The sequence below is a fragment of the Podarcis muralis genome, chromosome 13, assembly GCF_964188315.1.
Source record: "Podarcis muralis chromosome 13, rPodMur119.hap1.1, whole genome shotgun sequence".
Taxonomy (NCBI): domain Eukaryota; kingdom Metazoa; phylum Chordata; class Lepidosauria; order Squamata; family Lacertidae; genus Podarcis; species Podarcis muralis.
The window spans coordinates 14,251,428-14,277,178 of NC_135667.1; the positions used below are offsets into that span (position 1 = coordinate 14,251,428).

General features: G+C 44.3%; 2 protein-coding genes, 1 non-coding gene and 1 pseudogene across 3 annotated transcripts; all 4 read right to left on the reverse strand.

Annotated features, from left to right (window-relative positions):
* Nucleotides 1-1,427: 1,427 nt before the first annotated feature.
* On the reverse strand, nt 1,428-5,265 carry LOC114582540 (uncharacterized). The gene is made up of 2 exons (XM_077916967.1): nt 5,229-5,265; nt 1,428-2,872 (listed from the first exon to the last, which is right to left on the reverse strand). Exon 2 carries the CDS (start codon nt 2,859-2,861, stop codon nt 1,830-1,832), a length of 1,032 nt encoding a protein of 343 aa, XP_077773093.1. The 5' UTR covers nt 2,862-2,872; nt 5,229-5,265; the 3' UTR covers nt 1,428-1,829.
* Nucleotides 5,266-11,481: 6,216 nt separating this feature from the next.
* Nucleotides 11,482-11,916, reverse strand: LOC144325304 (ribonuclease pancreatic pseudogene; annotated as a pseudogene).
* Nucleotides 11,917-15,185: 3,269 nt separating this feature from the next.
* TRNAK-UUU (transfer RNA lysine (anticodon UUU)) lies at nt 15,186-15,258 on the reverse strand. Its single transcript has one exon. It is a non-coding gene; the product is annotated as a tRNA-Lys (tRNA).
* A 3,065-nt stretch (nt 15,259-18,323) lies between these two features.
* LOC144325065 (uncharacterized) lies at nt 18,324-22,585 on the reverse strand. Its single transcript, XM_077916960.1, has 2 exons — nt 22,461-22,585; nt 18,324-19,702 (listed from the first exon to the last, which is right to left on the reverse strand). Exons 1-2 carry the CDS (start codon nt 22,468-22,470, stop codon nt 18,660-18,662), a joined length of 1,053 nt encoding a protein of 350 aa, XP_077773086.1. The 5' UTR covers nt 22,471-22,585; the 3' UTR covers nt 18,324-18,659.
* Nucleotides 22,586-25,751: the final 3,166 nt, after the last annotated feature.

Sequence of the window (25,751 nt, forward strand, 5' to 3'; positions counted from 1 at the left end):
CTGGAGGGCCACAGACTGCCCAACCTTCCCTAGGAAAAAAGGCGTAGTCAAGAAGCATCCATTAGCCACTGAAAAAATTAGCCATCTATCGTGGACAAGGGGTATGTACCATTGGACTTCATGGATCTTTCTTCTGAGTGGATGTACAGAAGGTGATAAAGAGGCTAAAGAAGGAGTTAAATGCTGGCACCTCCAGCTATCAGGAAAGGGCCCCCAATGACAAACAGTAACAATGGGAACAGCGTTTTACTAGGGAGATATGTCTGAAAATCGGGGCAGCAACAACAAATGTAGGGGCCATTGGATTGTACTTTCTGAGCCAATGGTTCTGGGCCTTTAAAAACACACACAAAAGTGCTCTCCTGTTTTATTACCTATGATTGGCTGGCTTTATTGAAATGTCTTCTTCTACAGAAATCTCTGCTCCGTTTCCAAAGAAACCCAGCCTTCAACTCAAACACAGTGCAAACACTTCTATGTTCTTCCTTGTATTTGCATAAATGTTTGATGTGGTTTTTGACAAAAGGCCTTTATCACGATCAACCTTTGGGCTTCTGCGGTTTCCTTCTCTCTGCTCTGGCCACAGCACTTGACTCCTTAAGCATGCTTAAAACACGTGGCCCTCCAGATTTAGTTGTATACTAACTCCCTCAGCCAACATGGCCAATGGTTAGAGTTATTATTTATTTATACCCCACCCATCTGGCTGGGTTTCCCCAGCCACTCTGGCTGGCCCCCAACAGAATATTAAAAGCACCAAAAAACATCAAACGTTAAAAATTTCCCTAAACAGGACTACCTTCAGATGTCTTTGAAAAGTCAGATAGTTGTTTATTTCCTTGAAGGTGACCCGGAAACTGCAACTAATCCAGAATGTGGCAGCCAAACTGGTGTCTGGGAGCGGCTGCCGAGACTATATAACAACGGCCTTGAAAGACCTACATTGGCTCCCAGGATGTTTCCAAGCACAATTCAAAGTGTTGGTGCTGACCTTTAATGCCCAAAACAGCCTTGGCCCAGTATACCTGAAGGAGCGTCTCAACCCCCATCGTTCAGCTCAGACACTGAGGTCCAGCGCCAAAGCCTTCTGGTGGTTCCCTCACTGTGAGAAGCGAAGTTCCAGGGAACCAGGCAGAGGGCCTTCTCGGCAGTGGCACCCGCCCTGTGGAATGCCCTTCCATCAGATGTCAAGGAAATAAACAACTATCCATCCTTTAGAAGACATCTGAAGGCAGCCCTGGTTAGGGAAGTTTTTAATGTTTGAAGTTTTATTCTGTTTTTAATGTCCTGTTGAGAGCCACCCAGAGTGGCTGGGGAAACCCAGCCAGATGGGCAGGGTAGAAATAATAAACTAAACTATAAACTATATATGTTGTAAATCATTTTGTCACTAGTGTGAAACACGCATTGCACATATTTTTAAACCATTGATTCTTCATTTTATTTTATTTGTATAACAACAGTGGGACAAGATCAGAAGTTCAGCAGGTACAAAGCAAAATGAAGGCACAAATTTGGCAAAGAGATTTATGGAGACCAGGAAATAGTAGCTTATCAAGAAGGCATTCAGCTTGGGTCACCTGCATCGTGCACAAACTAGGACATGCATTTCTAGCTGTAGCCTAGTGAGATTAGTATGTCTATATGAGAGTATATATTATGTCTAGTAATTATTAATCTCACTTCATGTTTAGCTTATGCATCTCTATATACTACTCATCTAACTGCATCTTAACTCATGAGAGTGCTATATTGTCTAAATATTAGCCCATAGTAATCAATCAAATTTTATAATAGAGAGGGTGTCTTTTGGCCTAACACTTTTCTTTTCACTTATTGGAAGGTGGCAAAGGAATATTTGTAGGTGGAGTAGAATCACCCGTAAATTTCATATCACGGCAGAACAAGACCGCTTCCTTGCCCAGACCCAGCTGGTATTGCCATATGTACATCTTCTCATTGGGCTGCACTGTTACACTAATAGCTTCTTCAATCTCAGTGGCTTCATTCCAGTCTTCCTGCTCTGTGTTGACCCTCTTCCCACCATACTCAGCAGTGAGAGAGAACTGGTACTTGGCAATGGCTTCAGTGAGTGCACCCGACTGATATGAGGCAGTCATGGAAACCTTCCAGTTGTGCTCCACACTGCTCATCTTCTTCTTGCTGTATCCCACTTTCTTGGTGATCTTCTTATTCCATACAATGGGAGTGTTGGAGTCGTTGGAAATGGTCTTGATAGGTTCCCATCTACCATAAGCTGAGCCATGGGTAACAGCCATTCCTCCAGGGAGCATGTTCACAACATCACTATGGAAGGAGTATGTTTCAGCATCCACATTTTCATGGAAGTTGGTGCATCTATAGTACTGGACCCCCCATTCATCATGGGGTTTTACAAAGTAATAGTAATTCTTGATGCCCCAGTAATAGAGACCATCCTTGCAAGTTGGGTGAAGTGTGTATTCAACTGCATCTGTATCTTCATGCATATTACTGACCCGACGGTAAACACCTCTTTTCTGGAAAATGATATAGAAGGATCCAAAGGCTGAGAGGTAATGGTCCCCTCCACGGCAGTTGGGATGGAGGCTGTATACTACAGCACCTAAGTCTCCATTCATGTTGCTGACACGGCGATAGTTGTCTCCTTTGATGATGTAGAATAGGTCATCCTGATGGGCTAAGTAGTGATCTCCTCCCTGGCAGGAACTGTGCAGGCTAAACACTTCGAGGTCTTTGCCCTCGTGGAAATTGGTGGACCTCATGTAGCAGCCCAGGTCTGAGCGGACAATGTAGTAATATTTATCTACCCCACAGAAATCAACCCCTGGGGCTTTGTTCTTAGGGACTATCTCTGGCATGGTGCTTGATTCTAGGAAAAGAAAGCAATGTATTCAGTTAGATCAGAAGATTTCACAAATTGATCATTTATTTACTCTATTTACTTATTTTATTATTTATGAAAATGACATAATTAACAGAATTTGCTGACGTCTTGGAAAACTGTCTCAATGCTTTAACACAATATACCTGCCAGTGCCAATTCCCCATGGGTAAATTCTAGTCAGAAGAGGTTAAGACTCACCCAGATTGCTCCTAATACATTTTATTAGGATTTATAAAGAGAAATATCAAATATCTCATTTTTTGTCCAAAACTAAAACATTGATCTAAATACAATAATAACATAGGGGGAAAAAGAGAGAAAGAAAAGCAGGGGACATAGAGAGAGAGAAATAAAGAAAAAGAAATAGACAAGAGAGTAAAAAAGAGAGGGAGGAAAGGGGGAAATAAAGTTCAGAAATGGAAGAACTTCTGATTCTTCATCTGTCCACTGTACATAAACAGTATTCACATCAGCCACTTCAATATAATACCCTACGGAGCCACTTTCTATAAACAAACATTATCTTCCACCCTCAAATCCAAATGTCATCATTCTGTTTTCATTGTTTCAGCTCTGGTACTCTCTCTCTCTCTCTCTCTCTCTCTCTCTCTCTCTCTCTGTGTGTGTGTGTGTGTGTGTGTGTCTGTCTGTCTGTATCTTTAGGAACAGACTGTCATGTGATACCCTGGACATTTATCTTATAACCTTTGTTACAACCCAGAGACAGGACTTATCAGCTCAATGTGCAGTAGCCACAGCACGTGTGATGGGGTGGAGCTGTCCTCCTGGCACCTGCATTCCTGCTACGTACCTGAAAGGGCTCGGAGCAGGGCAGGGTGGCAGCAAGAGTTTTTGGCCACATGGTGGCACTGGCAGGACCAATCTAGTATTCCTGCTGATGCGCTTGTATGGATCAAACCGTGCCACTGCCCTGTCCCAGCCCTGTCCAGGAAAGCAGCATTGATACTAGCGCCAGGTAGGTGGCTTCACCCCAAGACATACGCCACAACTGTCGGTGTGATCTGCAACTAATGGGTGGACTTCACTGCTAGAAAATATTAAAGATGCAAAAAAACAGGAGAGAATGGGATGTCTTTACAAATTTTATGAAGAAAGTCGTTTCCCAAAATTATACCATATTTTGTGCTCTATAAGACGCACCAGACTACAAGACACACCTAGTTTTGGGATGAGGAAAACAAGAAAAAAATATTCTGAATTCCAGAAGCCAGAACAGCAAGAGGGATCGCTGCACAGTGAAAGCAGTAATCCCTCTTGCTGTTCTGGCTTTTGGGATAGCTGCGCAGCCTGCATTCGCTCCATAAGACGCACACATATTTCCTTTACTTTTTAGGAAGGAAAAAGTGAGTCTTATAGAGCAAAAAATACGGTAATTGGCTTAGTCTCTAGAGATTAAAAATTCCACAGGTAAACAAATAGTCTCTCTATTAATGCAAAATGATTACAAACAACTAAAGATATCGGATCATATAAACTGTATAGTGGTCGAAGGAAGTCAACTTTTTCCATTTTCCTTTTGATTTCTCTCTTTCTCTTCCTTTTTCTTTTCAATATGTATCATTTTCTTATTTTTTGTATTTTTTCTCCCTATTAGTAGCTTTTTGGTATTCGGTAACTTGTATTATTTGTGTAACTTTACTCTTTTTTGGCATGTATGTAATATTTATATAGAAAAAGGGGGGGAAAGGAGGGGAGGAGAAAACATTAAAGATGCAATTTTCAGAGAAGCCAAGCACAGTGCTGGCAGCCAATGGAAGACAGTGCATCAGGGTGCAGCTTGTCCATTTGGGTCAGTATTCTTTCCAGTGATTGGCAGTGGCTCTCCAGAGGTTCAGGCAGGAGTCTTTTCCCAGTCCAAGATGAAAACGCCAGTGATTGAATCTGAGACCTTTTGCATGCACAGCATATGGTCTGCCACTGGGCCACAGTCCTTCCAAATAACAGACCACACAATAAAGATGCCAGATTTCATAAACTTGGTGATACTGTCAGGAGCCCCAACAGAATATATCCATTAGTAAATATGCTTCCTTGTTTTCTGGACTGTTTTTTTTTTAAAAAAAATTTAGTTGCTTTTATGGTAGGCTTGAGGTCCATACAAAAGGCAATTCAGAAATGAGAGAGAGAGAGCGAGAGAGAGAGAGAGAGAGAGAGAGAGAGAGAGAGAGAGAGAGAATAAGTTAGGGAGAAAAAAAATCCTTTCAACTCTACCCACTAAAGAAAGAAGAGAAAGCTTCCTTAACATGGGACAGTCAAAGTTCAGTTGCCTTAAAGGGTAAAACAGCAGGCACAAGTTTGTGAATGTCCACTTCCAACTTACCCAAGTTCAGAGAAGTCTCAAGGTACAGGATGGCACTTTCTATGGAAGCAAGTGTATCTCAAGCTGCTGTCTGAATTATTATATAGGTTTCAGTTAGGCCAGGATGAGGGGGAAAGAGGGAAAAAATCAAGCACTAGCAACATATAGATGGTGAAAGGAGGACAGAGGGCTTTCATCTGAAAATTGCACCATTGGCTGCATGTTTCCAAAGCTTCCCGTAAATGAGAAATACAGTGAAATGAGGAATAAACCATTAAAGCTTGCTCTTTCTTTCTTTCCTTCCTTCTTTCTCTCTCCTTCAAAATGTTGAGGTGTCTGTGTGGGCATTACTGATAGGCGACATCACTGAAATAAATGTTTTAAACACATATAAAGCTGAAAACAATGGCAAGTAAGGTATCAATGCAATTATAATAATTTACAATCAGAAGCAGCAAAAATTCTTCACGCATAGGACAATAACTGATTACCTGAAGACTGCAACAACAATAAGAAGCAGTCTGCAGTTTTTTCTTAAAAAACTAGTTTTGATAGGGCCACATATATTTACCGGGGGAGGGAAGATAGCAACTTTTACTGGTAGGCCTCATATGCTGATCATATGTGTGCAGTCTATTCCACAGATAACATGGTCCCCAACCATCAGTGTACATGGAGCTGTGTCACTTTATGTTTATGACAACCCAGTGAAGTGGGCTAACCTGAAATAGGGTACTTTTCTCAAGGCCACCCAATTGATGAAGAAGACTCCAGAGTCTGAATCAAGGACAGGGATGGTCTAACTTCTGTTGTCTATGCTACGTTAACCTCTAGGTTAGATTTCTGCAATTCACTATACATAGGCCTGCCTTTGAAGATGGTTCAGAAATGGCAGCTGGTGCAGAATTTGGCTACCAGGTTGCTAACCGGGACAAGATGGCAGTGGTGGACCTTGGCATCTCAAATTTCAGTGGTGTCCTGTGTGATGCCAAAATCTGGTGTTCCCCGCCTCTTGCCTTTTGTTGGACTTCATAGTTTTGGCATCTGCCGTGACACCCCAGAAGCTCCTTGAATCGGTCACACTCACCTAGATCTGCTTTTGCAAGGAGGTCTGAGTATATCATACCAATCCTGGCCATCTGGCTACCAATTAGTTTCTGGGCCCAATTCAAAGTGCTAGTTCTGACCTACAAATTCTAATGTGCTTCAGGACCTTAATACCTCAAGGTCTGTCTCTCTGAACTGACCTGGACTCTGCAATCAGTATCTGTGGACCTTCTTCGTGTTCCCACTCCATGGGAAGTCCAGAAGGTGGCAACACGAGAATTGGCTTTTTGAGTGGCGGGTCCCCATTTACAGAGCACCCTCACCAGATGCGATCCTTACATATCTTTAGGCGACAGGCAAAAATGGACTTTTTCAGCAGGCCCTGGGCATTTAATTATTTGTGTCCTTTTTGCATGGGTGGAATGTCTCGATTCAGCTTTTTAAAAAATAAAGAAATAAATAAAATACATAGTTTGTTAAGTGCAAATGGCTTTATATAGGTCCATAAATTATCATATAGCATATATTCAACACAAAAAACCAGCGACAATTTGTTGTTGACAAAGGACAGCTGAACATATAAAGGGCCCCATTACCTTCAGTAGCTTAGGGCCTCATCGAACCTAAATCCGGCCCTGAGTGGTGGGCGAGACAGAGGCCAATGTCAGAAGAGCAACAGATGTGGATTTTATATTTGTACATTAGCCTAGTTTCTGCACACATACACCGATCCTTCCTTCCTGCCTCCATTCAGGTGAGCAAACAGCATTGTCAGAGTTTGAGGGCACATTCCACCCAGTAGAGATGGTTTTAGGGTCGCACTGGGCACTGAGCTGCAGGGGGGCACAAAAACAATGTGGTGCCCCCACAAAGAGACCCCTCAATTTTAGCATCACACAAGGCGCCAAATGTGAAATAATGCAAAGGCTCAGCTTTCTAATCAAGACTTTTGAGATACTTCCTCAGCCTTCTCCTGCCTCCCTTCAATGGCCTCCTTAGAAATGATGATGTCTCAATCCCTTTAACTGCCAACTGCTTTCCCCACAACTGCCCCCTATAATTCTGGCTGAGGATTGAGTAATAACGTTGGACTCCAGTTTGGCAAGGTAAGTTCTATTGAGTTGAGGAAACTGAAGGCATGGCGCAAGCCTGTAATTTCACAGGTGGGTTTCTGCAATGTCCTCAGATAAAAACAAGAGAGAGGGGAAGTAATATTGCACCATCAAGTTAGATGGAGTGGGAGGCTGGCTTCATCCATATCCATTCTCCGTCCTCCACCAGTCGCGGACTGTGGGCCGGGGGGGAGGGGTGGCATTATTAATCTGGGAAGATTGTCCTTTCAGGGCTCTACCATCGCCATCGATCCCCGGCATTGAATGTGTTGGCCTAGTGTGGGGCTCCGAGGAGAGCTTGGCTGTCTGGCCGGCCACCTAGCGACCAGCAGCCACCCTGTCAGGCCTATTGGAGGTGGTGGCCGGCTGTGCCTTGGAGTTCCCTAACCTATTGGTATTGGGGGACTTTAACATCCATGCTGATGCCACTCCCTCCTCACAGGCTCTGGACCTGGTGTCTTCCATGGCGACACTAGGGCTCTCCCAGTTTGTTTCGGGCCCCACACATCAAGCAGGCCACACGCTGGATTTGATCTTTGGCTTCGGTATAGATGTGATCATGTCTCCTTCGATGAAGGTGCCATGGTCTGATCACTACGCTCTGAAAGCCAGGATTGACTTTCCACCCCCACCCTGCTTAGGTGGCGAGCCGATTTGGGCTCGCCCGCAGAGGCTGATGGACCCTGAGAGATTCCGCCAAGCCTTGCAGGACCTTGCTCCCCCTGGCGACTCATTGACTGAGCTTGTTGAGGGCTGGAATACCCAGCTCCTGGCAGCCATCGATGAGATCGCACCTAAGCGCCCTCTGCGACCCCGCAGAAACCGGGCTCCCTGGTTTACCGAGGAGCTCCGGAAAATGAAGTGGGACCTCAGACGGCTAGAGCGAGTATGGCGGGGTGCCCGTGACGGAGCCTCAAGAACATCTTATAGGGCTTTTATGAAAACCTACGAGATGGCGGTGAAGGCTACTTAGAAGTCATACTTCTCGGCCTCCATTGCATCCGCTAGCTCTCGCCCAGCGCAATTATTTAGTATAATCAGGTCTTTAACGTCCCTTGAGGGACAGCCAAATTTAAATAACAATTTGACACACAGCTGTGAGGCATTTGCAAGCTTTTTTGCGGAGAAGGTCTTGTCGCTCCGCCATGACCTCCCTGCCAATTTGGATACAATAAAGGAACTGGAGGCCCCTCGACTGTCCTCAGGTCCAGTATTGGAGCACTTCGACTGGATATCCCCAGCCGATGTGGACAGACTCCTCCGAGCTGGAAAGCCCACCACCTGTCCTCTCGACCTGTGCCCGTCTTGGCTGATTAGAGTGTGTCCAGACGAGGTGCGGGCCCTCCTGGGGGATATCATCAATTTGTCCCTTGGCACGGGGACATTCCCAGGGGAACTGAAGGAGGCAGTGGTGCGCCCGCTCTTAAAGAAAACATCATTAGATCCTTTAGATCTATCCAATTACCGCCCGGTTTCGAATCTTCCGTTCCTGGGTAAGGTGATTGAGAGAGCGGTTGCTGAACAGCTTGGTGGGTTTCTGGATGAAACATCGGCTCTGGATCCATTCCAGTCCGGCTTCCATGGGACCGAGACGGCTCTGGTTGCCCTAACAGATGATCTTCGTAGACAGCTGGATCGAGGCGGGTCTGGGCTGCTGATTCTTCTAGATCTGTCAGCAGCTTTCGACATGGTCGATCACGAACTTCTGGACCACCGCCTTGCCGACGTGGGGATCCAGGGCACAGTCCTTCAATGGCTGCGCTCGTTTCTCTCTGGTCGGGGACAGAGGGTGGCGCTTGGGGGGGAATTGTCATCGCGCCACTCCTTGGTGTGTGGAGTACCTCAGGGTGCGATACTCTCCCCGATGCTTTTCAACATCTTTATGCGCCCCCCTCGCCCAGCTTGTTTGGAGTTTTGGGCTGGGTTGCCATCAGTATGCCGATGACACCCAACTCTATCTGTTGATGGATGGCCATCCTGACTTGGCCCCAGACACACTGATCAGATGTTTGGAAGCTGTGGCTGGATGGTTACGTGGGAGCCGGTTGAAGCTAAATCCTTCGAAGACAGAGGTCCTGTGGCTGGGACGGGGCGATATGGGATTGGGGGGGCAACTCCCATCTCTTGCGGGGGCGCAATTAGTGCCAGCACCGTCCGTTAAGAGTTTGGGTGTAATCTTCGATACCTCCCTTTCCATGTAGGCGCAGATTGCAGCTATAACAAAGGCGGCATTTTTCCATCTCCGCCAAGCTAAGCAGTTGGCTCCTTACCTCTCTCGCCCTGACCTAGCCACTGTGATCCACGCGACGGTCACCTCCAGACTGGATTATTGTAACTCACTCTACGTGGGGCTGCCCTTGAGACTGACCCAGAAACTCCAGTGGGTGCAGAATGCTGCAGCAAGACTCCTTACGAGGTCTTCGCTGCGAGATCACATTCACCCGGTGCTATACCAGCTGCACTGGCTCCCGGTGGAGTACAGGATCAGGTTTAAGGTGCTGGTTTTAACCTTTAAAGCCCTATATGGCCTAGGACCCTCGTACCTACGGGACCGCCTCTCCTGGTATGCCCCACAGAGAAACTTACGGTCTTCAAATAAAAACATCTTGAAGGTCCCAGGCCACAGAGAAGTTAGGCTGGTCTCAACTAGAGCCAGGGCTTTTTCGGCTGCGGCTCCGATCTGGTGGAACACTCTGTCACAAGAGACCAGGGCCCTGCGGGACTTGACATCTTTCCGAAGGGCCTGCAAGACAGAGCTGTTCCACCAGGCCTTTGGCCAGGGCACAGCCTGACTCCCTCCCTCGGCAATCTTCGCAGAGCTCTGGCCCAATGGTTGCCAGTGGCTTGAATTAATTAATTTTTATAATGAATGATTTTAGAATGTTGTTTATGCTGTACTTTTGTACTGTTTTATTGTTGTTAGCCGCCCTGAGCCCGGCTTCGGCTGGGGAGGGTGGGATATAAATAAAATTTATTATTATTATTATTATTATTATTATTATTATTATTATTATTATCCACCCCGCATTTATTTAATTTATTTATTGCATTTATATCGCCTGTTTTCCTCCAGGGAGCCCAAGGTGACATTGGTTGTTCCCCAAAACACCTTTATATTTTCAGAACAATGCTTTGTAAAGCTCATCTTAGTTGATCAATCTCTCCCCCCCGCCATCTGCAATATATTGTACGTGGCCCCCCATTAGATATCAAAGTAGCACACATAATTCTATGCCCTGCTACACAATTTGAAGGCACGACGCAAGCCTGTAATTTCACAGGTGGGTTTCTGTGGGTTAGACTGAGAGATAGTGACTGCCTCAAGGTGAGCTTCATGGCTGAATGGAGATTTGGTGTCCCAGGTCCCAACCAGGCAGCACCAGATTTGCTCAACTTGTGGACCATAAACCCAACCATAAATATCTTTATGCTGCTTTAATTAGTTCAGCAACAGCTCAGCATTTTTTCAAAGTCTCTTGAATTGTTGCGTCACTTTCAGGGGTTGGAGTTGAGGCTGGGGTCATGGGCAATGCCTCTCCAGGTTAAAAGAGGTTCAGATTGTGTGTATGTGTGTTGGGAAAGGGAGAACTGAGAAGGTGAGAAACTGGGAAGGTATAATACAGGGACCAGCAAGCTTTTTCAGCAGGAGGCCGGTTCACTGTCCCTCGGACCTTGTGGGGGTCTGGACTATATTTTGAAGGGGGGGGGGAATGAACAAATTCCTATGCCCCACAAATAACCCAGAGATGCATTTTAAATAAAAGCACACATTCTACTCATGTAAAAACATGCTGATTCCCAGACCGTCTGCGGGCTGGATTTAGAAGGCGATTGGGCCGGATCCGACTCCAGGCCTTAGTTTGCCTACCCATGGTATAATGGAACAGGGGTAAAGAAAGGTCATACAACGGTATTTCCCACAGCTGCTCCTTGAAGATCTATGTTGCCAGGATTCCCTGGGAAAGTGAGTAACTATTAAAGCAGTAAAAGCTTATATTGTGGGCATGTTGCAGAGATACATTGAGGAGAAAGCATGACAGAAAATAAAATTGTAGCCAACGCATCCTCAGACTTCTGGCTTCTGTCAATGGAGAGCGAGTTGTATCACACATTGCCTAGCGCATTTGAGTCACATAGTGTGTTGGGTAAATGCCGGTGCAGGTCACACGAATGCGCAAGTGTGCAGGTGTGCCGCTGTACCTGCAGTCATAAGGAGCCGGACCACCTGTGTATCTGCAGATGACCATATCGAAGGAGTCTATGCTATCGGTGTCACTACCATGGGGAATCCCTCTGCCTCTGCACACTTGTACCACATTTACAGGGCGGTCATTGATGAAGGTATTTACGTCCTTGCAAACATATCGTGTCAACCTTTTCTGAAGCATCATCCGCTTGCAGTAGGTGTCAGGGTGGGAAGTTGAGTAGCTTTTTGGATAATCAGTGTGCTTCCACTCAAAATCTTCTCGGGACTGTCCTTCACATGACCGCACCATCAGAAACCCAAGAAGTATAGCCAGTAATGAGCAGGGGACCTTGGAGACAAGCATGCTGGGGTCTTGCAAACTACACAGAGGAGGAATAGAAAGGGAAATGTTAAAGTGACAACTAGTTCTTAGGGACCTTTAAAGCCCTAAACAGCCTCGGCGCAGTATACCTGAAGGAGCATCTCCACCCCATCATTCAGCCCGGACACTGAGGTCCAGCTCTGAGGGCCTTCTGGCGGTTCCCTCACTGTGAGAAGTGATGTTACAGGGAACCAGGCAGAGGGCCTTCTCAGTGGTGGCGCCCGGCCCATGGAGCGCCCTCCCATCAGATGTCAAGGAAATAAACAACTGTCTGACTTTTAGAAGACATTTGAAGGCAGCCCTGTTTAGGGAAGCTTTTAATGTTTGATGTTTTATTGTGCTTTTAATTCTGTTGGGAGTCACCCAGAGTGGCTGGGGATGTGTGTCAAGACAGCCTGCAGGTGGGGTGCTGGTGGTTCAATATGGTGAATGTTCCCAACACCAAAAAAGCTCATTGAGTAGGGTTTATTTCCTTAGTTAAGAATGCATGAACTGTTCTACATTTAAGGAGTACCTAAGTGGTGTATGGGACGCGGGTGGCGCTGTGGGTTAAACCACAGAGCCTAGGACTTGCTGATCAGAAGGTCGGTGGTTTGAATCCCCGCGACGGGGTGAGCTCCTGTTCCTCGGTCCCTGCTCCTGCCAACATAGCAGTTCGAAAGCATGTCAAAAGTGCAAGTAGATAAATATGTACCGCTCCGGCGGGAAGTTAAACGGCGTTTCCGTGCACTGCTCTGGTTCGCCAGAAGTGGCTTAGTCATGCTGGCCACATGACCCGGAAGCTCCCTCAGCCAATAAAGCGAGATGAGCGCCGCAACCCCAGAGTCGGTCACGACTAGACTTCATGGTCAGGGGTCCCTTTACGTTTTAAGTGGTGTACAGTGGTACCTTGGTTTTAGAACAGCTTAGTTTATGAACATCTTGGAAATAGAATGCTGCAAAACCGGAAGTAGGTGTCCCAGTTTGTGAACTTTGCCTTGGAAACAGAACATGTTCCGATTCCTGTTTAGTGTGTTCCATTTGCAAATCGAGTCCCCCACTGCTAATCAGAGGCTTCCTGTTGAGGCTCCCTGTTGAGTCCCTCTGCAACACAGCAGTGATATTTAGAACTTTTGTTTTTGGTCTTTTTTTGCATTTTTGTTTGTGTGGCTTTTTCGATTTTTTGGCTGTGACTTGTTCTTCATTTTATGGGACTGACTTGTGACTGCGGCTTGTGACTTCATTTTTGTGACTGTGGCTTGTGACTTCGTTTTTGCTACTTGTTTTTGTGACTGCGTGGAACCCAGTTCAGCTACTGATTGATTGATTGATTGTTTGACTTCAGAAATGGATAAAAGCCCCCCATCCAAACAATGACTATCATCAGTGCACGTAAGGAAAAAATAATAATTTTAATTTTTACCATCTACAATACTGTCTTGTTTATTTTATAGTTCAGTACATTGATTATTGCTTTCATTTTATGGATCAATGGTCTCATTAGATAATAAAATTCATGTTAAATTGCTGTTTTAGGGATTGTTTTTAAAAGTCTGGAACGGATTAATCCATTTTGCATTAATTTCTGTGGGAACGCGCGCCTTGGTTTAGAACGCTTTGGTTTTGGAACAGACTTCCCAGAACAGATTAAGTTTGGGAACCAAGGTACCACTGTACACAAATGAAATATAAAACATAAAAGTGGTCATAATATACTATTAAAACTAAACTGCCCTCCCACCAGCATTATTTTTTTAAAAACTGCAAATATAAAACAAATTAATGTGGGAATACTTTGGAGAAAAGGAAGGTTTTTCAGCCAACTTAACAATAGCTTGCTTGCTTCACTTCTAAAGTTCCTGTCTTCAAGTGTTTCCTATATGTGGCCTGAAAGGAGGGGTCCGGTCTAAATTTGGGTTTGACACCTCCAGGCACCTGGAGAGACTAAGGCACAGGAGGAGGTTCATCCTATTTGCTGACTGTTTATCCTGGTTCTTTTTTTGGGTGTTTTAAAAACATGACCTTCCAATGAGGAAAAGACCCCCTAGATCTGTCGCAACACGTTTCTCTCTCTTTTTTCTTTTCTTTTAACATAACTTTATTGAAATTCATAAGTAACATACATAATATACACACTCTTAATTCAGCAAAAATGAAAACAACCATGTACTAATACTCTTCTTTGGGTTCACAAAAATTAAACTTAGGGGAAAAGTGATTGCATAAATTTAAACTATCTTTTTACTAACATAAAATAGACTTCCTATCATTTCCCGATGTAAACTTTCTTTTTAGTATTGAATGTACTTAACGTTATTACCTTACTCTTTCTGTATTTTCTAATACCTTCTTACAACAGTTTGTACTCATTAACTTATTTCTTAAATATTACTTTAAACAAGGGTTGTTCAAATGCTGCCATAGATATTATACCACTATTTTATTTCTGGAAATAACTCTGATACATATCCCATTTTTGAATAAACAATTGCCTTGTATTGCCTCTCAGTCTGTTGGTCAATTGCGCCATTTCTGCATATTCCTGTAATTTGCCTTGCCAATCTGATAAAGTTGGAACTCCCCCTGTCCCTTCCAGTTCATTGCAACTAGTGTTCGGGCTGTAGCCGTGGCGTATAGGAAGATTTCTCTTAAATTTTTTGGAATGTCTTTACCTAAAATACCTGGTAGGAAGGCCTCTGGCTTTTTAAATGACTGTTAACTTAAAGATCTTTTTCAGCTCATCATAAATAAGATTCGAAAACTCTCTGATTTCCCCGCATGTCCACCACATGTGGTATATATCTCCATTACCTTATCTCCACAACAAGTTTCAACTAAAAATGGCACACCTGACTGTATGGTCTCAAAGCCCCCATTGAACATACATCCACAAGTAGGGAAAGCTGTGCTGCCAAGAGAGGTGCAGGTAGAACGAATGGGGGTATTGCTGATTTCTGAAAATTAGGTAAAGGTAAAGGGACCCCTGACCATTAGGTCCAGTCGTGACCGACTCTGGGGTTGTGGCGCTCATCTCGCTTTATTGGCCAAGGGAGCTGGTGTACAGCTTCCGGGTCATGTGGCCAGCATGACTAAGCCGCTTCTGGCGAACCAGAGCAGCGCACGGAAACGCCGTTTCCCTTCCCGCTGGAGCTGTACCTATTTATCTACTTGCACTTTGATGTGCTTTCGAACTGCTAAGTTGGCAGGAGCAGGGACCGAGCAATGGGAGCTCAAAAATCGTACTCTTAAAATCATCCCTTAAAAACCGTACTCGCCCGAACAGGGACTTGAACCCTGGACCCTCAGATTAAAAGTCTGGTGCTCTACCGACTGAGTTATCTGGGCGCTCTTTCTGAAAATTATGTTGCTATAAAAGGGCACAAGAGGAGACAAGGTTTCCATCCTCCGCCAGGTTCTCGCCATTAAAGATGAATACATGGAAGCAAATATCACAGCACAAGATAGAATATAATGATTTCCTACTTACCCTCAGAATAAAATATAATAATGGAGGTGTGACGATAAGAAGACCAATCTGCTGGATGGGAATTGCCCTTCTCCTCTGGTCACTTTGGCTTAGATAGATCATTTTTATATTCTAGAGCTTGCCCAATCTCCCTCCAAGTGGCCCCGTGACTCCTTTCTTCCTACCAAAATGGATCTCTTCCAACACAGCTGTGCCCTAGCTCAGTTTGGAATGAGGAAATCCTTACTTTTGAACCTCCATTCCTAGGTCAAGAGACTTTTTGAGTAGCCACTTCATCTCAAACATTCCCCAACCACCCACTACAGTTACCAGAAGCTTGTGAGATAGATAACAGCTGACTTGCCACAATTAACTTTAAGTCTGAAATGTGGAACTGGAATCAACCATTGTTAGTATCCTAAGAAGCACAAAAGACCTGATAAGTTGTGGGTGAACATATCAGACAACACAGCGATTCTTCAAACAGCTCTTGTTTATTCACAGGCCAGAACAGAACTGAACTGGAGGGTTCAGCCAGCCTGCTTATATAGAGCTCCACTAGAACGCAACAGTAATCATTTTCTGTAACTATCCAATCACTGCATGTCACTTTCGATCCCTTACTTGCGTATGCGGACCTGAATGAAAACTATCTACAGTATCCCCCTGCTGGCCCAGGGTGAGAACTTCAGTCCATAACAAGACCCATGCTGGGTTGGTTGAAAGGCCAGTGTAGTCATGCATCCTGCTAACTATAGCAATCAACCAGCCTTATTCTCCCTGAATTTGCCCCATCTCCTTTTAAAGATGCCCAAGTTAGTGGCTGCAAATTCCAGAGTTTCAGTGTGTGCTCTGTGAGAGAGTGCTTGCTTTTGCCTGCCCTGAATTTCCTACCATCCAGCTTCCTTGGGTGATCTGGGCTTCCAGTATTATGGAAGCAGTGGTGGTGGTGGTGGTGAGGCTTGTTTATTTGTATTTTAGGGCATAGAATATTTGAGTTGGCATTTCCCCATCTAAGACTGATCCTGTAGCCAACACATCACACTGAAACTCTAATGCCTCCAAGTTAAGAGCCTTAATGGCAAGAGGCGAGCAAATAGCCAGGAGATCGACTTTCTCAGGTGAAAATGGGGTTATGCCTTGCTGAAGGCTGCCTTCTACTTTTTATGCTACAAAATTTTTGGCCAAAGATATAGTAGAAAAATTGAAATTGTACTATGTTCTAGGTGGCTTAAAATGTATCCTGGAAGCTGCGCCTTTGTGTACATGAAGAATACTTCACATGCATGTGCATTTGAACAGTGATGAGGAACCTGTGGTCCTCCAAGTGTTGCTGGACTAGAAATCCCATCATCCTTGGCTATGCTGGCTGGGCCTGATGGGAACTGGAGTCCAAAAACAAAACCTGGAGGGCCACAGACTGCCCAACCTTCCCTAGGAAAAAAGGCGTAGTCAAGAAGCATCCATTAGCCACTGGAAAAATTAGCCTGCTATCGTAGACAAGGGGTATGTACCATTGAACTTCATGGATCTTTCTTCTGAGTGGATGTACAGGAGGTGAATTTTCCAAAGAGGCTAAAGAAGGAGTAAAATGTTGGCACCTCCAGCTATCAGGAAAGTGCTCCCAGTGACAAACAGTAACAATGGGAACAGCGTTTTACTAGGGAGAAACGTCTGAAAATAGGAGCAGCAACAACAAATGTAGGGGCCATTGGATTGTGCTTTCTGAGTCAATGGTTCCGGGCCTTTAAAAACACACACAAAAGTGCACTCCTGTTTTATTACCTATGATTGACCGGCTTTATTGAAATGTCTTCTTCTACAGAAATCTCTGCTCTGTTTCCAAAGAAACCCAGCCTTCAACTCAAACACAGTACAAAGACTTCTATGTTCTTCCTTGTATTTGCATAAATGTTTGATGTGGTTTTTGACAAAAGGCCTTTATCACGATCAACCTTTGGGCTTCTGCGGTTTCCTTCTCTCTGCTCTGGCCACAGCACTTGACTCCTTGCTCCTCCAAGCCGACTTCCTGAAGGAACCTTACTCTCACAATTCTTTTCCAGGCCAGCAGCATGCTTAAAACACGTGGCCCTCCAGATTTAGTTGTATACTAACTCCCTCAGCCAACATGGCCAATGGTTAGAGTTATTATTTATTTATACCCCACCCATCTGGCTGGGTTTCCCCAGCCACTCTGGCTGGCCCCCAACAGAATATTAAAAGCACACAAAAAATCAAACATTTAAAATTTCTCTAAACAGGACTGCTTTCAGATGTCTTCAAAAAGGCAAATAGTTGTTTATTTCCTTGAAGGTGACCCAGAAACTGCAACTAATCCAGAATGCAGCAGCCAGACTGGTGACTGGGAGCGGCCGCTGAGACGATATAACACCGGTCTTGAAAGACCTACATTGGCTCCCAATATGTTTTCGAGCATAATTCAAAGTGTTGGTGCTGATCTTTAATGCACTAAGCAGTCTCAGCCCAGTATACCTGAAGGAGTGTCTCCACCCTCATTGTTCAGCCCAGACACTGAGGTCCAGCGCCAAAGCCTTCTGGCAGTTCCCTCACTGTGAGAAGTGAAGTTCCAGGGAACCAGGCAGAAGGCCTTCTCGGTAGTGGCACCCGCCCTTTGGAATGCCCTTCCATCAGATGTCAAGGAAATAAACAACTATCCATCCTTTAGAAGACATCTGAAGGCAGCCCTGCTTAGGGAAGTTTTTAATGTTTGAAGTCTTATTCTGTTTTTAATGTGCTGTTGAGAGCCACCCAGAGTGGCTGGGGAAACCCGGCCAAATGGGCAGGGTAGAAATAATAAACTAAACTATAAACTATATATGTTGTAAATCATTTTGTCACAAGTGTGAAACACGCATTGCACATATTTTTAAACCTTTGATTCTTCATTTTATTTGATTTGTATAACAACAGTGGGACAAGATTAGAAGTTCAGCAGGTACAAAGCAAAATGAAGGCACAAATTTGGCAAAGGGATTCATAGGCACAAGGAAATAGTATCTAGAAGGCATTCAGCTTGGGTCACCTGCATCGTGCACAAACTAGGACATGCATTTCTAGCTGTAGCCTAGTGAGATTAGTATGTCTATATGAGAGTATATAATATGTCTAGAAATCATTAATCTCAGTTTATGCATCTCTATATACTACTCATCTAACTCCCTCTGAACTCATGAAAGCGCTATATTGTCTAAATATTAGCCCATAGTAATCAATCAAATTTTATAATAGAGAGGGTGCCTTTTGGCCTAACACTTTCTTATCACTTATTGGAAGGTGGCAAAGGAATATCTGTAGGTGGAGTAGAATCACTCGTAAATTTCATATCACGGCAGAATAAGACCGTTTCCTTGCCCAAGCCCATCTCAAACTGCCATATGTACATCTTCTCATTGGGCTGCACGGTTACACTAATAGCTTCTTCGATCTCAGTGGCTTCATTCCAGTTTTCCTGCTCTGTGTTGACACTCTTCCCACCATACTCAGCAGTGAGAGAGAACTGATACTTGGCAATGGCTTCAGTGAGCACACCCGACTGATATGTGGCAGTCATGGAAACCTTCCAGTTGTGCTCCACACTGGTCATCTTCTGCTTGTTGTATCCCACTTTCTTGGTGATCTTCTTATTCCATACAATGGGAGTGCTAGAGTCGTTGGAGATGGTCTTGATAGGTTCCCATCTACCATAAGCTGGACCATAGGTAATAGCCATTCCTCCAGGGAGCATATTCACTACATCACTATGGAAGGAAAATGTTTCAGCATTCAGATTTTCATGGAAGTTGGTGCTTTTATAGTACTGGATGCCCCATTCATCAACAGGTTTTACAAAGTAATAGTATTTTCTGACGCCCCAGTAATAGAGACCATCCTTGCAAGCAGGGTGAAGTGTGTATTCAACTGCATCTTTATCTTCATTCATATTAGTGACCATACGGTAAACACCTCTTTTCTGGAAAATGATATAGAAGTATCTAGAGGCTGAGAGGTAATGGTCCCCTCCGCGGCAGTTGGGATGGAGGCTGTATACTACAGCATCTAGGTCTTTATCCATGTTGCTGACACGGCGATAGTTGTCTCCTTTGATGATGTAGAATAGGCCGTCCTGATGGGCTAAGTAGTGATCTCCTCCCATGCAGGAACTGTGCAGGCTAAACACTTCGAGGTCTTTGCCCCTGTGGAAATTGGTGGACCTCATGTAGCAGCCCAGATCTGAGCGGACAATGTAGTAATATTCATCTACCCCACAGAAATCAACCCCTGGGGCTTTGTTCTTAGGGACTATCTCTGGCATGGTGCTTGATTCTAGGAAAAGAAAGCAGTGTATTCAGTTAGATCAGAAGATTTCACAAAATGATTATTTACTCTATTTACTTATTTTATTATTTATGACAATGAAATAATTAACAGAATTTGCTGACGTCTTGGAAAACAGTCTCAATGCTTTAACACAATATACCTGCCAGAGCCAAATATAATTCCAAAGGTAAATGATTACTAATTAATTGTGAGATGCTTTGAAAGACGAACCAAAAATCTTCTTACAGATAGGTAGCCGTGTTGGTCTGCCATAGTCAAAACAAAAAAAATTCCTTCCAGTAGCACCTTAACTAACTAACTTAACTAACTTAGTTGGTCTTTAAGGTGCTACTGGAAGGAATTTTTTTTGTTTCAAAAATCTTCTGCTTGTCAAGATATATTTTCTATCTATTTCTCTCTTCATTTGATAGGAGACCCACCCACCCCTTCCAAGGAATATAATATTGCGTTTGACAGGCTGATCAGTTTTAAAAGCAGTTTGCCCAGTGACTTTAGGGTATGGCTGTTTGAGAAACAAAAGACCAAGATTTTGCTGAAAATCAATGCTTGTTTGAAGGCTCAGTGTGGCTAAAACACCTGTATCCATCACTGCTGTGCTTGCTCACAAAGAGAAGCTCTTTGCACCTCTCCCTTGTTCAGAACATATGAGAGAGTGGGCGTTCAATACTCAAGCCAGCATTAAATGTGGTCAAGCTTAAGGAGAGGCTGAGACAGTGGATTTTGAGGGGATATTTACTGAGATCTTTTGTGGGCACCATACGAGGTCACTCAGGCACCCATAAGTGCTATGTTGGTGACTGCTGTTCTAATTAATTTCCTGTCTCAGCTGTGATGGGAAGAAACTGCCTAATACCTCAGAATAGCTTGGAAAGAGGAACAAAATTCAGATCTGGACCTGTTTTTTTCTCATAGTGTGCATAAACCAACACCATCCTTTCTCCCATTCAGCCTGGAAGGGGCAGATAAACTTACTTGCCTACTCTCAACCTTGGTAGTTAATGCAATAGTACTGTAGTGCCAGACTGTTGAGGTTCAGAGCTAGGAGAAGAGGACAGTGCACATCTATTGTGGTTGGCGGGGGAGGGGAGAGAAGAGATTTCCCAGTTCTTTATTCCCCCGTGGATTTTCTTGTGGCATCTAATTTGTTCCCTCTAACACCAATGTTGTTCATGGTTCTTCAGGAGGTTAATACCAGATGATGATCCCTGCTTGGGATTGCCATGCTGTAAGATCTGTACTCCCTCCATGTGGACTGAAGGTTTAAATATGTGTATAAATCATATTTCTTAAAGCTAAAACAGTCCCTACTATGTATTCAATTCTCCAAGGGAGCACAGCCCCTGGGTGAATATCTGGAACCCCCTGGGATCTTGCTCCAGCTCAGCAGAGAGTGTGTGTGCATGAATCTCATTTTCTTGGGTCTCTTTCTCACTCCGCACAATCCCCTCCCCCAAACTAGGGCTGGTGGTCTGATCAGCCACTCAACTCCACCTTTTGGGTGTTTTTGATTCAGGAATATAAAAAGAGGGGCATAATAGAAGATTGTGCATGGCATTAAAGAAGTGGCTATTTCTCTCTCCCACTTCTTCTGCCATAACTGTTGAGCTCAAGGAGGTCCTATTAAAATAGCCTGACAGCAGCGTCAGTGATAGGCAAAAGAACATACTTTTCATACAATGCAAAACTCCTAAACTTAAAATAAAATAGGTGTCCTTTATTTCATCTCCCAATGGTAAAAATAGTTTCTTATTTTTTTAATAAAAAAAAAAGCACCGTCAAAACGCTCAGCACATTCTTAAACCCCCTTACCCAAGAAACCAAAGCCGTAAAAGGAAACATAATCAAAAATCTTTTTGAACCATAAAATGTACCCTCCACACACGCAGCAAAAGCGTCACTGTTCAGATATATATAAGCATGGGGTACAGTAATTAGATCACATGATCCCACTAGTTGATTGACAACTTTTAACTCAAACACTGAATATTATACATTCAGATCCTCAGGAGTTACCACATTTATAAACTAACATTTGCACTTGGAGTAGGGAGTGAGGGGAGGGGGGAATTAACTCAGCTGTCAGACAGTGTGAAAAACTCCTTTATGAAAGTCATGATCACAAAGCATTGAGCTAGCCAGTGTCTGCTGGTGACTTTATGCAGCCCTACTCATTTCTGTTCGAGAACTTAGCAACGCTTAGTTTGTATAGGATTCCATTCTGAAAGTGATCTGGAGGTCAGGATGGATGTTCGTAATATAAGATAAACTTTATAGACTATTTACAGAATGAATGTTTTAGGAAGCTCAAGCTTCTCTGTTGCTCTACCCAGAAGCCCCTTCCAGTCACATCTGGTTCCTTTGAGCCAACCCACTGAAATGGAGAGCATTCTCCCAGATACCCACGCCCCACTTCCAAACCCAAGATGTTGCAAATGAGTTCAGAATGGTAGAAATGAGAATTCTGCCTCTGGATCACATCATGATCTCTCCCTGCAAGGTGTTTCAATACATTTAGTGGAGAGTGAGTAAAGAAAGGAATTCTGATTTCTGGAGGGACCAGAGATACCACTCCCTAAAGCCTTTGGAAAGCCCCACATAACTTCCATATCACACAGAGAGTATCATTGGCACTCAATAATTATAAAGTTAGACTACATGTCAACAAAGAAGCAACCCTTCCCTTGTGCCCCAAATTCTAAAGTAGTCTCTCTCTGCTCCTGCCCAGTAACCCTCCAAGACTTACCGGTTTCCATGGTATTCACACAGAAAGTTTGTAATAGGTGGCAGCTGCTTCTCTTTTTGGAGAATGTGGGAAATGTGTGAACAGTTGCTGTTTATATAGGATAGAAGAGGCCCAAGGGTTAATGAGAAACTACACACTGCTCCACTTACATTGGAACCAAAGTACATGCTTTATTGATTTTTTTCAGATAATGAACAGAGACAACAACCACAAGACAACCCTCCCACTTCCCTTCTCACCTGCCATGTGTCTTGAGCTTGAATGTTTGGTTGATAAATAAGTTCTGAAGCTGTGAGTGGTTTTTGCACTACCACCCTGAATGGGGGAGGGGGTGGCTGGCTCCGGCATGGGGAGGTAGTGCCGGGAGTGCCGGGAGGCAGGCATACAGGGCTCAGTTCCAAATATATGCTGCACTTTTCACAGTCTGAATTTGGAAAAAAAAGTATGGCTTATATTCGGGCCATTATGGTAGTTTTGATCTAAGCTTTAATTGTCCCAGAAGAGCCCCAACTCTGTAAGTTAGCTTTGTCTGAGGCACAAAGGAAAATTTGTTTCCTAAGGTAAATCAGCCCCGTCATGGATCACTGCCTTGCCGTGACGAAGGAGATTGAATAACTCAGAGAAGCTATGAGCTATGCCGTGCAGGGCCACCCAAGAAGGACAGGTCATAGTAGAGAGTTTTGACAAAACGTGATCCACCTGGAGGAGGAACCGGCAAGCCACTCCAGTATCCCTGCCAAGAAAACTCCATGGACAAAGACAACAGGCATATAAAAGTTATGACGCTGGAAGATGAGCCCCTCAGGTCAGAAGGCGTCCAACATGCTAATGAGGAAGAGCGGACAAGTACAAGTAGATTCAGAGCTGATGAAGCAGCTGGGCCAAAGCCGAAAGATCGCTCAGTTGTGGATATGCCTGGAAGCGAAAGGAAAGTTCAATGCTGTAAAGAAAAATATTGCATAGGAACCTGGAATGTAAGAACCATGAACCTTGGTAAGTTGGATGTGGTCAAAAATGAGATGGCAAGAATAAATATTGACATCCTGGGCATCAGTGAACTAAAATGGATGGGAATGGGCGAATTCAGCTCGGATGACCATCATATCTACTACTGTGGGCAAGAATCCCATAAAAGAAATGGAGTGGCCTTCATAGTCAACAAAAGAGTGATGAAAGCTGTACTGGAATGCAATCTCAAAAATGATAGAATGATCTCGATACGAATCCAAGGCAGGCCTTTTAACATCACAGTAATCCAAGTTTATGCACCAACTACTGGTGCTGAAGAAACTGAAATTGACCAATTCTATGAAGACTTACAACACGTTATAGAAATGACACCAAAGAAGGATTTTCTTCTCATTATAGGGGTTTGGAATGCTAAAGTAGGGAATCAAGAGATAAAAGGAACAACTGGCAAGTTTGGCCTTGGAGTTCAAAACGAAGCAGGGCAAAGGTTAATAGAGTTCTGCCAAGAGAACAAGCTAGTCATCACAAACATTCTTTTCCAACAACACAAGAGACGACTCTACACATGGACATCCCCAGATGGGTAGCATCGAAATCAGATTGATTATATTCTCTGCAGCCAAAGATGGAGAAGCTCTATACAGTCAGCAAAAACAAGACCCGGAGCTGACTGTGGCTCAGATCATCAGCTTCTTATAGCAAAATTCAAGCTTAAACTGAAGAAAGTAGGAAAAACCACTGGGCCGGTAAGATACAATCTAAACCAAATCCCTTATGAATACACAGTGGAAGTGAGGAACAGGTTTAAGGATTTAGATTTGGTGGACAGAGTGCCTGAAGAACTATGGATGGAGGCTCGTAACATTATACAGGAGGCAGCAACAAAAACCATCCCAATGGAAAGGAAATGCAAGAAAGCAAAGTGGCTGTCCAACGAGGCCTTACAAATAGCGGGGGAGAGAAGGCAAGCAAAATGCGAGAGAGATAGTGAAAGATACAGGAAATTGAATGCAGATTTCCAAAAAATAGCAAGGAGAGACAAGAAGGCCTTCTTAATCGAGCAATGCAAAGAAATAGAGGAAAACAACAGAATGGGAAGAACCAGAGATCTGTTCAAGAAAATTGGAGATATGAAAGGAAGGACAAAAGTGGTAAGGACCTAACAGAAGCAGAAGACATCAAGAAGAGGTGGCAAGAATGCACAGAGGAATTATACCAGAAAGATATGGATGTCTCGTACACCCCAGGTAGTGTGGTTGCTGACCTTGAGCCAGACATCCTGGAGAGTGAAGTCAAATGGGCCTTAGAAAGCACTGCTAATAACAAGGCCAGTGGAAGTGATAATATTCCAGCTGAACTATTTAAAATTTTAAAAGATGGTGCTGTTAAGGTGCTACACTCAATATGCCAGCAAATTTGGAAAACTTAGCAGTGGCCAGAGGATTGGAGAAGATCAGTCTACATCGCAATCACAAAGAAGGGCCAAAGAATGCTCCAACTACCACACAATTGCACTCCTTTCACATGCTAGCAAGGTTATACTTAAAATTCTACAAGGCAGGCTTAAGCAGTATGTGGACCGAGAACTCCCAGAAGTGCAAGCTGGATTTCGAAGGGGCAGAGCAACCAGAGACCAAATTGCAAACAAAAATTGCCAGCAGCATGAGTTTGACCAAACTGCGGAGGCAGTGGAAGACAGGAGTGCCTGGCATGCTCTGGTCCATGGGATCACAAACAGTCGGACACGACTAAATGACTAAACAACAGCAAACAACAGCAACAACAAAGGTTAATCAGGGGCCATGTATGTATGTTGATTTCCATTAACCTCATTATTATTTAATAAGTACAAATCCTGATGTGCTTTCTAATTTTGCATCACATTTTGGCCCCGGGAGACAGTACCGTATTTTTCGCTCTATAAGACACACTTTCCCCCCTCCAAAAATTAAGGGGAAATGTGTGAGCATCATATGGAACAAATACAGGCTCCTTGGCTTCAGCGATAGCAACGCGAAGCCTCCAAAGTGCAGAGGGAGTGCTTCCTCCCCGCTCCGGAGGCTACGCGTTGCTTTAGCTGAAGCCTGGAGATCGAGAGGGGTCGGTGCGCACCGACCCCTCTCACTCTCCAGGCTTCAGGGATAGGCACCTGAAGCCTTTGGAGCGCAGCAGGACCTCGTGCTGCGCTCCAAAGGCTTCGGGTTCCTTTTGGTGAAGCTGGGAAAGCAAGACTCTCCTGGCTTCAGCAGAGAGGGAGAGCTGCGCAGCGCCCCTTCAGACAAGCGGGACGAGAAATGGAAGGGGCTCCATTTCTCCTGCCGC

What these genes read in the sequence shown, in the direction of transcription:
- LOC114582540 (XM_077916967.1), bottom strand. Translation starts at nt 2,861, where the DNA reads ATGCCAGAGATAGTCCCTAAGAACAAAGCCCCAGGGGTTGATTTCTGT.